This window comes from Etheostoma cragini, chromosome 8 (genome assembly GCF_013103735.1).
Source record: "Etheostoma cragini isolate CJK2018 chromosome 8, CSU_Ecrag_1.0, whole genome shotgun sequence".
Classification (NCBI taxonomy): Eukaryota; Metazoa; Chordata; class Actinopteri; order Perciformes; family Percidae; genus Etheostoma; species Etheostoma cragini.
In genome coordinates this window covers 28516856-28533041 of record NC_048414.1, presented here as the reverse complement: position 1 = coordinate 28533041, position 16186 = coordinate 28516856, and the positions used below count along the sequence as shown (strand labels likewise).

General features: G+C 41.0%; 1 protein-coding gene across 3 annotated transcripts in view; it reads left to right on the top strand.

Annotated features, from left to right (window-relative positions):
- LOC117948756 (paired box protein Pax-6-like) overlaps positions 1–16165 on the top strand; it is a 25528-nt gene extending 9363 nt beyond the window's left edge. Inside the window, exons 3-12 of one of the 3 annotated variants that reach the window (XM_034878599.1) lie at positions 516–539; positions 5949–6079; positions 7861–8076; positions 8881–9043; positions 12567–12719; positions 13393–13475; positions 13665–13815; positions 14304–14383; positions 14703–14844; positions 15359–16165. In XM_034878599.1, coding sequence (XP_034734490.1) covers positions 516–539; positions 5949–6079; positions 7861–8076; positions 8881–9043; positions 12567–12719; positions 13393–13475; positions 13665–13815; positions 14304–14383; positions 14703–14844; positions 15359–15444 — 1229 coding nt within the window. In that variant the 3' untranslated portion in view covers positions 15445–16165. Of the gene's footprint in view, positions 1–515; positions 540–5948; positions 6080–7860; positions 8077–8880; positions 9044–12566; positions 12720–13392; positions 13476–13664; positions 13816–14288; positions 14384–14702; positions 14845–15358 lie in introns of all 3 variants that reach the window. The other 2 variants (XM_034878598.1, XM_034878600.1) reach the window with 2 other exon arrangements.
- Positions 16166–16186: the final 21 nt, after the last annotated feature.

Here is a 16186-nt window from a genome sequence, read left to right as displayed (position 1 = left end):
ATGAGAGGGGGAAACGCCGGAGCAGGGGGAATGAGTAGGGAAAACAAAGCAGAATATATTCCTAATTAAACCCAAACGTAGAGATGTAAGTGTAGTGTAATGTGTAAATAAGAAATATTAAGAAACACGAGCAGACATTTCCTGTCACATTGGTCTTCTTTTGCAGTGATGTTGCCATGTTTTCAGATCCCAGAAATTCTTTGGTGAATACCATATTATTATTACTGCTATTAATACATATGTAATGATGGACACAGCAACAAAAAAGCCCAAGTTGTGATAAACTGGAATTCATTTGATTGGTGTAAAACAGACATTTGCTTTGGACATATGAAAGCCAGTCAGCATGTATGTGAATGTATCACAAATGAAGACATCTAAACTAACTCATTGAACCTTATGAATATCATTGTAAATTATGATTAGTTCAGTCCACATGCTGGGCTGTATGACACCTTTTGAGTGGAACTGACAATGAACTCCGTCTTATTTCTTCTTCCTTACTGCGGGACAAGAGGTCCATGCTGTCTGCAATGAAGGTGTGTGGATTACTTCTCTGTCTGTGTCTGTGCTTGTTTCTTGGTCCTGCACTGTTAGAAAAGTCTGTATGAATGTAAGCGACCTTGTTTCAGTAGTTTTCCACAGGTGTTTTTCCGTGATTTGACATTTAGGTTAACAGAAAGGTTTGCTACAGGTACAGAGGATGTACTTTAGTCTACAGAGATTTCTGTCTATGGATTGACAGAAATATCTGTGAACTTGAAGGAAAATGTTAGGTAGTATTCTGCTGGGATATTATCCTTTTTTCTACAGATTTTATTCTAACAGTGTGCACCTCCGTTCTGACCCGCGCCGATCCCACAATACACTGCTTCTACACCTTGCGTTAGTGGGTGCTGCTGCTTGACATACCATTTTAGTCAGTTCGGTCAGTGTGGCAGCAGCATCCTCACTCGGGGCTATTATAACATCCCCTCCACTTTAATCAATTCTAATTCCAAATAGTGAAAATGGAGTCACTGGAGGTTGGAGGAGTACAGAAGGTGAACACCAATATTCATTTGCTAAGATCAGTAATTGATTTTGAATGAAAGTAGGATCAGTCAGTCTGCATTGTTCTCCATCTAACTCTAACTTCTAATATATTTAAGTAGGCAAGCATCACGCAGGCTCATCACAGACACAAAGTGCTTCACAGGCCAAATAAATGAGTGCATTAAAAAAACAAATCGATAATCATAAAAGGCACAAAAAAGCACAGTAAATCAAAGTAAAACGAAAAAAGCATAAGATATATAGTAATACAGTAAACAACGTAGCTAAACGAACGCTGACTTAAAACATGAGTGTTGAGACTGTCACTCCTAAAACTTGTGGCAAAGCATACGTGTGAGCCTTTGTGCATGTGTGTGTGTATATACACAGTATATCAAGTGTTTGTCACTGTAACCTTGACGACAAAGCTCCGGTAGCCTTAATGAAGTAGTTATATTACAGTAACCCAGTCATGTTTTCTAAATCAAGCCAAACCTTAACCATGGTGTAATGTCTAAAGCAAAAGATAAAAGATGGCGTCCTGCTGATCAGAAATCAGATCCCATCAGATCATTCTGGAGCACAAACCATGTGTTCCGTCGTTTCATTTGGAGAGCTCGTTGAGGATAACAGTACATGGTTAAAGTGAAAGTTAATTGAAGTCAGGTTCAGTGTGAATGAGCAAATGTAAAGTGAAAGCTGCTGAGCTGCTCCCAGGGGCCTGCCTGCTCTGTGTGTGTGTGTGTGTGTGTGTGTGTGTGTGTGTGTGTGTGGTCACAGAGGGACCAGAGCCAGCCAAATTGACTCCATATGTCTGTCTATTAATTGTGTGTCAGCAGAGGAAAAGCCTCAGCGTGTTCCTCTGGGAAATGACGCTGTGATTAACATTTCTACAGCGAAGTGATCGGCCCCGGAGCTCAAAGTGAACACGATGCGAGGCAGCGCCACAGAGAGTGAGAGAGTGAAAATAGCCCACCATCACAAAGTCAACAGCAGCTTCCATGGGGGCTGTGACTCTTCTTATTACTTAATTAAGCAGAAGAGAAGATGAAAGCCATGAGGTGGGACCCAGGTTATCCATCTGATGGTTTAGTGGAGTAGCTCTCCTCCAGTGTAGGAGGGGGGTGGGGGTCTCTACTTTTCTCTATTTGCCTCCTCCCTCAGTCCTCTACATCAGGGCTCTTCAACATTTTTTAGGACAAGGACCCCTAACCTGAAAGAGTGACAAATCAGGGACCCCTACTACATACAGTATCGTGTATCAAATTAAGTTGCATAATAAACTGGGACTACATATAATGTAGGTTGGGCAAATGCCTTTACACACACTTGTTATGGCGCCCACAATACTCAGCTATTAAAACAATAATCATTTACATATTTACATATCATCATGTTCTAATGTCAAACACACAGTAGATCTAAGCCTAGCTAATGGCTACCTCACTGGCCACTAACCATGGATCCATGTTAATATTTTAAGACATATTTGAATTTAGTGGGAAAAAACCTTTTTAAAAGTAGTATTTTTGTGGCCCTCCCTGCAATGACTCTAAGGACCCACTTCAAGTCTTGCACTCCGTAGTAAAGAAGAAGAATGTTCTGATGTTAGAGTTGATACAAAAGGCCGCTACAAAAATGATTTCGACGACTTTTTACGGATCTGTCACCCCTGGTTCAACACATTGTCACTCTCCAAATGTGTAAAATACGGACGCCTGGTCATGGGCCTTTGGCGTTTGGTATAAAAGAATCATGAAGGGGACAGTTCGATTTTAGAAAAGATCCTGCGTGGGGTTGTGACGATCGTTGAGGGGGGGGGGGGGGGGGGGGGGGGGGGGGGGGGGGGGGGGGGGGGGGGGGGGGGGGGGGGGGGGAATCTGTGTGTAAATGGTGACGCAAAAGTGTATCAGATTCAATGTAGTATGCACTCCAGGTGGCTGGGTGGCAGCGTGGAGCACTACAACACCACACCTGCGTCGACACCTGTTGATCTATACATTTTTGTTATTGTGAGTCAGTTTTCTGTCGAGTGTGTTTTTGAACTTGCTTGCTTGTGTAATTTATTGAAAAAAAAGAAATTTAATTGCCGCTTCAGTTTTGAAGACGTTCTCTTAATTTCCTTTAGTTCACGTGTCCTTTCTCAAGTAGAACTCCTAGCCACCATTGTTTAAAGTTACCTGTCGCCTGGTTGTAGCTCCAGTATGACTCAGCACCGGCAGTGCAGGTGCAGGTTCAGCGGACCCCACTAGAAACGATTGACAGCCTTGAACCAGTTGTGTAGTCTACGTGACACGTAGGTATACGCCGTATAGTCACTAGGAACAGTCAATGTTACCGCATAATCACTTTACTTAAAAAAAACCTGAGGAGACGTAACATTGGTTGTTTAGTGACATAACTTTTAAATGAATTGTATTCACAAACTGTATTTTGTACTTTTACACTTTATAAATTCCCCCCCGTCTGTGTTGCGACTCACTTAGGAGAAACCACACAGTTGCTTGGCAGTCATTCTCTAATGGGAATCACTGTAGACAATAGGAGATATAAAACCTCTGGGGTGGGCCAGTATGACACTAGGAGGAAAAATCCTAAAAAAGTATCCTCACTACAAAAAAGTAGACTACACAAAATGCTGTTTTCACCCTGTCAAATATGGACGTTTTGGAATGTATTTATAGGTTTTGGACAAACAAGACAATTAAAGGCATCCCCTTGTACTTTGAGAAACTGGGATGGACACTATTTTCTGTTTTAGAAGACAAAGACCCTCACAGCGTCTCTGGAAAATCCGTTTTATTAATGTGAGCAGATGTTACGAAATATTGATTCTCAACAAAATAATGTCTTAATGTCTTAATGAACAGAAATGTTGTGATGACATGGGGATGTCTGTGTTTCCCACCCGGCTTATACATATTATTTGATAAAGGATTCATACAAACTGCGTTTGATTTACAGCAGCTCCACTCCCAATTCACTGCTTACAGCCTCTGTGTGTGTGTGTGTGTGTGTGTGTGTGTGTGTGTGTGTTATATGATTTATTAATGACCCGTTGAGAGGTTTATAAATCTGCAATATGCTTTTCCCCACAAAGCCATTAACAGACAATAGACAATTGATTCAGTGTAAATCCCTACTTAACCTGCTAAACACACACTGTGTCACAACACACACTGTGGTCTGCTGCGGGGAAAAATAATAAATGATAAAAGAATGTCCGACCTGCAACAGCAGACAGAGCTTTAAGCTCCACGCAAGAACCCCCTGCAGGGCCACGCTGCAGCTTTCAGCACTGTCTGCACTGCTGAAGGTTCAATTTACACATTTAAATCTAAATTAATATCTTTTGTTACGTTTATCCCTCTCATTCTCCCTCTCATTCCCCCTGCTCTGGCGTTTCCCCCTCTCATTCCCCCTGCTCTGACGTTTCCCCCTTTCATTCCCCCTGCTCTGGCGTTACCCCGTCATTCCCCCTGCTCTGGCGTTACCCCGTCATTCCCCCTGCTCTGGCGTTACCCCGTCATTCCCCCTGCTCTGGTGTTACCCCCTCTCATTCCCCCTGACGCCAATGTTTCTCCTCCTTATTGTCATGCCTAGGGATTTAATTTGACACCCGCCAACCCACCAAAAGAGGGTAAAAATGAACTTCACAGGGTAACGTTTAAGGTTACCAGCCAATTCTGCCAATTCTGTTTCAGCCTGAATTCGACAGTTGGCTGCTAAAAGTTGAAATGACACAATGCTCTGAGATGATTGTTGATGATGATTTAAATCCACTCTGCTGAGATGTATCAGCCCTGGGACTGCTTGGCCCTGAACTGGGCTTCTCAGGTCCCACTTCAACTTCTTCTCTAGAATTAAAATCAAAGCATTTGTAAGTTATGGGTCTGCAATTCAATGATAATTTATTACGCTAACAGTGAATCAGTTTATATTCATCAAATTCAACTTGTTGTTCAGATCAGGTAAAATGTATATTAAAAAATTGTAGAACTCCATATTGCTAAAATGTCTGAACAGGTTTCAGAACAATGAAAGAGGTCAGGTATGACATCAGCGTAGCCATGGGTTAGGGCTGGCATCAAAGCATCACTTAACTATGTTAATAATGACAATTAACAATAACACAATTCAATGTGTTACATATGCACATTCATATGTATTCAGAAACCAGATTATAGCGTATTAACAATTCAAAAATCTGTAAGATCTTCCAGAAAAACTAAAAACACACAAGAAGCGAGGTTTCTTCTTCATGTCCTCTGACGTGTGTGCCCCCCCCCCCCTTTGAATGTTCCTGATCAGTGTGGCGTTCCAGTTCATTAGACTCCTCTTATCAATGCCACTCCGTTTTTCTGCTTTCTATTTAACATTTAAATCATACAGCATAGTATGCACCGTAGCAACAACAACATGTTATGTTACAGAATTACTCCGTTTTATGTTACAGATTGTTGCTGTATTAAAAAGAAAAACAGCAAAAAAAAATTGACTTTTAACTTTGAATGACTACAACATTTTCCATTTTAAAATTATTTGTTTTTAGCGAAAAGGACATACATTAAATTGTCAAATTTATCATAATTTCACAAATTTTATTTTTTATTCATTTAACTGTTCACATTTTATACTGTAAATACATTTCTTACATTTTATAAAATTAGTGAATAGAGAACATTTGTTTTTACAGGTATCCTTCATAAAGCCTCATTTTTACAAGAAAGTTATTTTCCGTTAAAATGCAAATACACACAAATATTTCAGCTGCTAAAATATTACTGTTTTTTAAAGTTGTTTTTTATAGCGTAGAGTACACAACAGCTCCGTAAACCAATTGCTAAAAGTCATTTTATTTCACTTTCTTTGTGTGTGTGTGTGTGTGTGTGTGTGTGTGTGTGTGTGTGTAGGTCACAGTGGAGTAAACCAGCTGGGAGGTGTGTTTGTGAATGGGAGGCCTTTACCTGATTCTACCAGGCAGAAGATAGTGGAGCTGGCACACAGTGGAGCTCGCCCTTGTGACATATCCAGAATACTACAGGTAATCTCCTCTAACAGCGGCAGTAGTATGAACGACGTGCTGGTCCTCTCAGTGGCCGTTAGTAGCTGTAGTGGTGAGTTTAGGGTTAGGGTCACGGTTTGGTGAGCGTCATGCGGCAACGACGGTTACGTTTGGACACCAATACAGCTGGTTAATTAGGAAATATAATTCTCCTTAACCTCTAAGACACAAATTCTGCTCCCCCACTTGAAAGCCCTGTGCTTCCGGACACAATCATACCCACAACCTCTTCCCTAGGCAGATCTTCACACTCTGAAACAGTGCCAGCCAATCGGGTGCATGCAGTGATAATACAAGGAAAACATACGAATTACAGTGCATTACTTTTCATATCTATATGTTTATGAACGGTCCGGGATTTCCTGCTTTCCGGCCTAGATTTTTCACAATGTGTCCCCCCCTTAAAGTCAATGCTACTACACCAATGGACCATTAGATACCATAGAATAGAAATATTCGATGTTCAATTTGAACAGTCTATGGTGCGATAAAAGATCGCTGGTTGTATTTATCCGCTACAGAGCTCCGGGACGCCGGCTACCTGCAGTAGTTGTTTAGTCAGCAATAATAATATAATATGAATGTATACTTAATTAATTAAGGGGAAAAATACAATTTACACTTGTTGTTATTACACACATTACACACAGGCCTGAAATACACACACATGCTCAGGTCCTATACATGCACTAATGGAGAGATGTCAGAGTGGGGGGGTAGTTGAGTTTAGCCAGAGAAAGTGAGCATCCTGCAGCAGTTAAATTTAGGCCCCAAAAGGACTTGTAAAAGGAAAAAGATTGTGGTTTGGATTAATAATATATAAGATAAAACTTTATTGTCTGTCCACACAGAAAATATTCTCACATTGTCTGCTCCAACAGTCAAAAGGTAACATAGAAAACCACAAAAACAAGCATCTGTATGTTCACCCAACAACGTCCAACTGAAAACACTCCCGAGGTACGAGCGAGCATTTCCTTTATGAAGCCGTGAAGTTAACGCCGCTCTCCGGTTTGAAAGCGCTGTGTTGACGCCACCTTGTGCTATTTCATTCTGAGATTATTTTCCATTTAATATGAACGTGGATTCTTTAAAAATGTTGCATGTTATGTTCCCCCCCCCCCCACTCTCTGCTTAATTCACAAATCACACCCTGACCAGTTGAACAATGACAACAATCAGAACACACCAGGAACAGAGGAGGAAATGGTGTGCCGTTGATGTAGAGCCAGCGTGCCTTCGTCGACATTGGAGACCACTGCACGTTTCCTGATTCCAATGATCACTAGAGGCTTCTTTTAGAAGAGCATTCACCTGATTTATTATCACAACCCTGTAGCATTGTCGAACTGGCAGTTTGAAAACCCTAAAAAAAAACTAAAGCAGAGATAAGGAGCGGGGTACACAGGTTTTGTAAAAACAAAAGTTGGGTGTGGAGTTGGAAAGAAAACTCCACAGCCTCAAATTGTTTTTATTTCAAATTTATGACCTTCAGCCCCAACTGATAAATTGCCTCAAGGGATGTCACTTGAGGCAATTTATTTTTTTACAGATTCTGTACAGCTTCCGTTGGAAAAACTAAAGGCCCTATGCAACTTGGTCAGACGGTTGTACTCCCCAAACACCTGTAAACATACGTATTTTGATGTGTCAAAGATGGAGTTGCCCTTTAACAGTTGCCGGGATTGATCCTTAGATCATCTACCACACAGAAGCTTATTTTTGCCAAATAGTAACGTGTGTGCTGTTTTTGTGTCCAGGTGTCTAACGGCTGCGTGAGTAAGATCCTGGGCAGGTATTACGAGACCGGTTCAATCCGTCCTCGAGCCATAGGAGGGAGTAAACCCAGGGTGGCCACTCCGGAGGTGGTTGGAAAGATCGCTCATTACAAGAGAGAGTGTCCGTCCATTTTCGCCTGGGAGATCAGAGACCGACTGCTGGCAGAGGGAGTCTGCACCAACGACAATATACCCAGTGTAAGATACTTCTGTTCTTCAGCCAAGTCCTGGCAGCTAGAGGTTTGTGCAAGGCCAGCTAGCCATGAGTCCAGACTACTCTGTAAAACCTTTTACACATAGTAATATCTATTGTATTTGTTACTGCACACTGTTACAGTAGATGCAGGTGGGCTTGCTGCTAAGAGTTTGTGTGACAGGCCAGTAGCGGAAGAAGTATTCAGATCTTTTCCTTAAGTTAAAGGACTAACACCACATTGTAAAAAACTCTTGTACCAGTAAAAGTCCTGCATTGAAAATGTTACTTAAGTAAAAGCATGAAGTACCATCAGGAAATTGTACTTAATGAAACATCCTTCAAATGTAGAAAGTGTGAAGGATCCAACCAGCTGTGTGTTAAATGGTCTCATCATCTCAGCTGGACCTGTAGGCCGTTATGTTGTTGCTAGGTTACTTTATTATAAAACATCAGATTTTATAAACTACATGTGTTCTGTGTGCAGAAATCTTAATGTAACTAGAAACTAAAGCTGTCAGATGAATGTAGTGGAGTAAAAAGTGGAATATTTCTAATGCTTTATATTTACTTTCTACATTTTTGTTTGTATTGTTCTGTTATAGTTTGGTTTCTGAAGACACGAAAAGCATGCTAATTAAAGACATTGAATTACATTGGTTATTACTCTGTAGGATTTCTTTAAATGGGCATGATGAGGAAGGGTGTGGGTTAATTTTTTTATTTGTTTGGTTCAGCAACAATCCATTACATATCCAACTAAATATTTGCTATTATGTCATTGTGTACCTTGTTGTGTTTCTCACCAGGTTTCATCAATAAATCGAGTGCTCAGGAACCTGGCCAATGATAAGCAGCATATGGTCACAGTGGGGGCTGAAGGCATGTTTGACAAACTCAAGATGCTCAATGAACAAACCACGTGGGGAGGACGCTCAGGGTGGTACTCTGGGACAACGCTCCCTTCCTCTGGTAAGACACTCACTCCACTACTGCTACTTTACTAATACTACCATAGTCTACCATGACGTTTCATTTCCGGGGTTGTTCAGGTGCTGCCCTAATTTTCAGCCGAATGGCCGTCACCTTCCTCTATGTGGCATTTCCAGAACTCTGGCAAAGTCATGAGGACTATGGTTACCAGGTCCTCAGATCTCTGCACAGTAAATCCAGACAGCTAGCTAGACTATCTGTCCAATCTGAGGACTATGGTTACCTGGTCCTCAGAACTCTGCAGGGTAAATCCAGACAGCTAGCTAGACTATCTGTCCAATCTGAGGACTATGGTTACCTGGTCCTCATATGTCTGCAGGGTAAATCCAGACAGCTAGCTAGACTATCTGTCCAATCTGAGGACTATGGTTACCTGGTCCTCAGATGTCTGCAGGGTAAATCCAGACAGCTAGCTAGACTATCTGTTTGATCCGAGTTTTTTGTTGATGAGTATTTTGCAGCAGCTCTGTGTGGAAGTGTAGCCCCGTCCATGACGATTGTGATTGGTTAAAAGTAATAGCAATAAACCAGAGTACGTTTTCCTCCCATCACCGAATGCTCTGTGAATTAGCCAGACCCTCCATCATCACGCGTTGGAAGAGGGTCTGGCAGACTACGTAACAGTTTAGGGGAGATTAGGTGACTGTGAGTTGGGTACAGGGCACCGTGATGTGCTGGTCGTTTCAGTGGTCGTTGCAGTTGAGTTTGGGGTTAGGGTCAGGGTTTGATGAGTGTCATGCGGCAACAACAGTTCCACAGATCTAGCAATGTGTGACTACTACCACAGTACTGGGAATACACTCAGTACCACCAATGAGACAATCAGGGCTTTATTTTTCTGAAGTGCACTATTGCAATTTTCAGGCCGAGCCCACTGAGTCATTTGAGCGATGTTAGTGACAGGAATACAAACAGACGCAGGCCCGGAAACATCTCTACACTTGCACTTCCCCATAGAGGAAGATTAAAATCTGTTCTGCACTTAGCTGCAATATAAGTTGCATGTTGGTTTCATTTGTTGTCGTAATTCATGGAATTATATTTGGAGTAGCGAAAGAAAGAACAACAAAACCACAGAACCAAAGTATGGTGGTGGACTGGTAGCTGGAGAGGTGCCAGTTCACCTCCTGGGCACTGCCAAGGTGCTCTTGAGCAAGGCACCAAATCCCCAACTGCGTTTCCATGGGCAACCCCACTCTGACATCTGTCCATCAGTGCATGTATAGGTACTGAGCATGTGTGTGTAATTCAGACCTGTGTGTAATTTGTGGAATAACAACAAAGTGTAAAGTGTACTTTCCCCTTGTGGGATTAATAAAGTATAAAAAAAAAATAATAATGATAACAAATTAATGTGAAAAGGTTCTTCACTCTGTGACAGTAAACTGAATATCGTTGAGGACAAAATGAGACATTTGAGGACGTCATTCTGGGCTGTAATTTTTTTTTCTCCATTTTCTGACATTTTATAGACATAACTGATCAATTAATTAAGAAAACAATTCAGAGATTAATTCATGATTTTTCCATTGTGCCATGCATTTAATTAGTTTTTCCAAAAAAATGGAGCAGCCACAGCAATCGCCCACTTGCGAAATTTACTCAAATTTCCCATTATACGGGACAGAGGACACATTGTATAGAGTTGACAGGAGCAGCTTCCTTTTCCTTTCCTTCAGTGTGTGTGTGGCTGAGGGCCCCATTTGCTGTGTGGAGTAGGCTCATATGCTGCCGCTCCTCCTCCAGCACCCTGGGATTACAACAGGGAAACAAAGTCATGCTACACAGCCACGGCTGCTGCCTCCCCAGCAGTCTGTTTGTGCATCTGTGCATGTGTGTGTGTGTGCATGTGTTTGCGTGGGAGAGGGAGAAGGGGCGTCTGCTCTCATTTGCGTCTCTTTCTGCCTGACTGACTGTGACACTGAGCAATGGCTTCATTCTGTTTTGCAGTCTCTGTCTGCTGGGGATAATGAATAATTAGGCTAGCACCACAAAAAACACGCAGTTCCACAGGGGAGCTGGAGTCAAGCTCCCTTCTGCTTGGGGATCACATGTTGGAGATCTCCACTCTGAAGGGCCCTGTACCTTCACTCATCTCTATCTCACATGTGTGGTTTCCCTTCATGGATTTTCATCAATGTTCCACGTTGTGTTGCATGGCCGGGACATTGTGCTGTTGTCCTGATTCCATTCTTTCACAATACATGGATGCCGATTGGATTTGTATTGCGATTTTCATATATTGTGATTCTAAAAGTATTGCAATTCGCTAGTATTGAGAATTCAGATTTTCTTTTCTCTCTTTAACAAAAAAAACTAGATTAGTAGTAGTAGACACCACATTAACAGAAAATATTTAGATGACTTATTAGTAAAAAAAGAAAAGAATATATTGATTTTAGGGGAAATTAATAATTTTATAAATTGTCTTCATAAAAACAATAATTGGATTTACGTTGTTTTCCCCCCTTCCCTACTGGGTTGTCGACACATAAATACCTGGGTTATAGTGACATACTACAGCTATTGATTTAGTTGTTATGGAACGGCATGAAATTGCTTATCATAATATTGCACTTGTGTGATTACTACATTTATCTATATAACATTTAATAAATCAGTCAAGCCTTTGCTTATTTTTTAATAAGTTTGCTACAAATTGGCACACACATTTGTATTGTTATTTGAGCAAAGATAGGATGTGCTAAAAGTAACAAAGAAATACCTTTAAAATAAAATGCAAAAAAAAGATGATACAAAATAAACAGGATCAGTAAATTCTGAAACTTAAAAGGTCCAATCAGTCATTTTTAACACGCCAGGTGAGGGGCATGTAAGACCTTTAAACTGTAGAAAATAGGCATTTGTTTCAAATTTAATCAATTTGACTAAATGTGTCCAGGATGATATTTCACGGACTCAACTCCGATCTAGTGAGATCACGTCAACAATCCAGGGAACATGCATGTGTTTGAACGGTTCTCATGAATCATTTACAAGAAAAGCCAGCGCAGTATATTATATATTATATTATTAGCATTCCACGTTTTTTTTGCTGTATTCACTACAGTGACGGCCGCTGCATGAGAACGCGCCTGGCCACGTATGGAGGAGGTCGGGGGGGATGGGTGGAAGTTAACATACAAGACATTCAAGCCAGAGAGCGGCGTTCCCTTCCCGAGGAAAACTAAAGTCTTTCACCCTGGAAATGAATGTTCAGCATAGTATTCAGATGTAGTATCATAGTATCTTTTTTTAACTAAGAGTTAGATTTATCACGTAGAAAACATAAAACATGACGCATTATTGTAAATAAAACACCTCATAATATTTATTTATGATTTTTTAGTGTACTGTATTTTTAAATACTCCAGCTTTCATCTTAAGTATCAGTTTTTTACTCATAATATATCGTCATGTAGTTCTTCAGTATAAGATGTGAAAACCTATTTGAGCCCAACCTCAACTTCTCCTTCCTTCTTTCCTTCCTTCCCTGGTGCAGAGTGTCCACAGGCAGAGGGGGGGGACAACGCCGTATCAGTTAGCTCTAACGGCGAGGACTCAGAGGAGACTCAGATGAGGCTTCAGCTGAAGAGAAAACTGCAGAGAAACAGAACGTCTTTCACACAGGACCAGATAGAGGCCCTGGAGAAAGGTAACTGATCCAATATGAGGACCAATGGTTTGGTGATCAGTGGTGGAAGAATGAATCAGATATTTTACTTCAATACAAGTGCAAATAGAACACTGTAAAAATACTCTGTTGCAGGTAAAATAAAAGTATGTAAGTATCAGTATCATCATCATCAGGAAAATGGAACTAAAAGTACTCAATGATTTCATTGACCACATGTGTTTTGTGTGCAAAAATCTTATTTTGAAAAGTGACGAGTAACTAAAGCTGTCAGATGAACGTAGTGGAGTAAAAAGTAGAAATAGAAGTAGAAAGGGGCATGAAAACAAAAGACTCAAGTAAAGTACCTCAAATTTGTACTTATGTACATAATTGAGTACATGTACTTAGTTACATTCCCCCACTGGCAAAGATGACCATGTGTGGGAACGAAATTTTCATACAGGTTTCTGTCTACTGTTTTTTTTATCATAATACAAGCTGGGCAGTTGTCCAGACTGAAAGTTCATGGAAATACTAAATGTGAGTGATTCAGTAAAATATCCGCTGAACGTCGTAGCACAGCCCTTCACAGCATCACAGAGGATGTTGGAATGCATTGCTTCACTGTTATTTTGCTCTAAATGCTCTGTCCTTACGTAAATCAGTTGGAAATGATGTTACCATGAAATAACACAATGTGTCTTTGTTTCAGAGTTTGAAAGAACTCACTATCCAGATGTGTTTGCCCGAGAACGCCTGGCTAACAAAATAGATCTTCCAGAGGCAAGAATACAGGTAGGCTCTATTATATCTGTGTGTGTGTGTGTGTGTGTGTGTGTGAGTAAGTGTGTGTGTGTACACGCATGCGTGCATGTATGTATGGATCTCATTAAATAACACTAATGAGACCAGTTTACATATGGACATGTTAGTGTTTTTTTAAACCCTGATATTATAACAACCTATTTTTTCTGGTTTTTGCAGGTTTGGTTTTCCAACAGACGAGCAAAGTGGAGAAGAGAGGAGAAGTTGAGAAATCAACGTCGTCAGGTGTCCAACTCCTCCAACCACATTCCCATCAGCAGCAGCTTCAACACCAGTGTTTACCAGCCTATACCACAATCTACTACACCAGGTACAGGTTGATGACGTGTACCACAAGTACATACATAACATTGGATTGGCAATTTCTATGAGCATAATAACTGATAAATTATTTTTTTGTTAGTCCACTAAAACATTATTTTCTAGCATGTGTCAACAGGCCTTTTTCAATAAAACTTTGCAGTACCCCAGGCTCCTAATCCAACATGGATCACATGCCCCATACATCAACAGCTGTAAAAGTTGTAGTAACGTACAGTTATTAGCACATTACTGTTATTTGTGTCTCACTAAATCAGTTGTGCATACAGTCCTGTCCAACATCTATATGTGGACATGTTGTTATGCTGTTTGCATGGGCAAAACACAGCGTAGTCCACTATTATCAACTTGGGTATAATACCTAAAGAATTGCCTCCATCCATGTAATATAGATAATGTACCAGCTTGTATGTTAGGCTATATGAAAGGAAGACTGTACAAATCTCTTCCTTATCTCTCAAGTATCCTTCTCATCAGGATCCATGTTGGGAAGATCAGACAGCTACAGCCTACCAGCCATGCCCAGCTTCAGTATGGCTGCCAGCCTGCCTATGCAAGTAAGCTGACACGCGTTATACACAATTATGACAATGCATTACTTTTTGTAGCTGTATGTACAAATGGTACATGACAACAGCTTGACTCATATTTGTTGTAATATAAGAAATCTTTGATAATTACCTCTTCTGAAGAGTCCATGTCTTTTTAATCCCCGTGTTCTTATGGCTACTGGTAACAATGTGGAGGCGATCACGGAAGGCTTGTATCACGGGGAACACTTGTGTTGCCATTATTTAGAATTCCTCATGTGGGAAACTACACACTACAGCTTTACATTCTGCCGTTTTAACGGGTAATGTTCATTTGTGTTTCCAGGCATCCAGTCAGAGCTCTTACTCATGCATGCTGCCCACCAGCCCCAGTGTAAATGGGAGAAGTTATGAGACGTATACTCCTCCACACATGCAGCAACACATCAACAGCCAGTTAATGACGTCCTCTGCAACGTCGTCAACGGGTAGGAAGTTACTAACTGGTTACTGTTTGACTCTATCCGAGCCCTTCCCTCTGCCTGTGCTGAAGGATGCACGTTGATACCTAATGACGTATGCTTTAAAACATCTTGGCTCTAAGTATATATACTGAGTGTAAAAATGATGTTCCTTTAAAGAATAGTTGAAATCAAACGTATTCATCGTAGGGCTAATTAAGTCGAAATTTGGATGAAACAGTGAGAACATTAAAGATTAATAAGTTCACCTCTAAATAGCTGGTATTTCTGAACTGTAGTTCTAGTGATTCAGTTTTTTAAGACAGCAGCAAACCTTCAGGGACTGGATCATCAAATGCAAATGACTAAAACAAATGAAGAATTAGAGGCCAACCCACTTGAGCTGTTCAATCTCCCACTACAAAATGTACAAACATTGTACTTTTTGCATCTTTTTATACACATTTCCCCAATATTTGGTCATTTTTGTAAACTTTGGAATCTCTAATGACCTAATGACCTGTTTGTTCTCCTATACCAGGTCTGATTTCCCCTGGCGTCTCAGTTCCAGTCCAAGTTCCAGGAAATGAAGCAGACATGTCACAGTACTGGCCCCGCCTGCACTGATTCACTTCCCTCAGCAATGATTCTTGGCTGCAGTGATCACCAGCAGTGACGGCTGCAACAGGAATTTATGGGACATCGAAGCATGAGCTATCGCTACTTCACAGCTTGAATGTAAAAAGAAAACTCTCGTTGACTGAAACAGACTGCACCGCAGCAAATGAATATGAAGGAATTACTCTCAATAATGATGAGAAAACGTTCAAACCAAATTCTGGAGACAAGCAGGACAGTTTGACTACTCTTCCAATTTGAAGGATTAAGTATCACTACAAACCAGTACAGGTTTAGTGACAACTGGATCAAAGTCTTGGGGATCTCTGTCTCAACATCACGCCCAGCTGCCCTTGAAAGTCTGGTTGGCAACGACACTTCAGCACAAGCTCAGAAAGAAAAGCTCAAGCCTGAGCTGTACTCAGGAAGGTGGCCCATCCTTTGGCAACACTAAACTCCAGACAGGAATAAACTGCTCAGTGTCCATTTGGACATTCTGTGGGAAGACATATTACCTCCACTTTCAGTTCCTAATTTATATGATGTTGTATTTGTAGCAAAAAAAATGTTGACTGAAACATAAAGGGAAGAATGTAACTTGAAATTAACTGTCTGGTCCAGCCTGGAATGTGTATAGAATTTCAGAATGTGGATTCTGTTGATAAGTGTTTGGTATTGTAAAAACCCTGACCTGGATGTGAAACGCTAACTGGCATGGACTCTAATTTGGGGGGGGGGGGGGGGGGGGGGG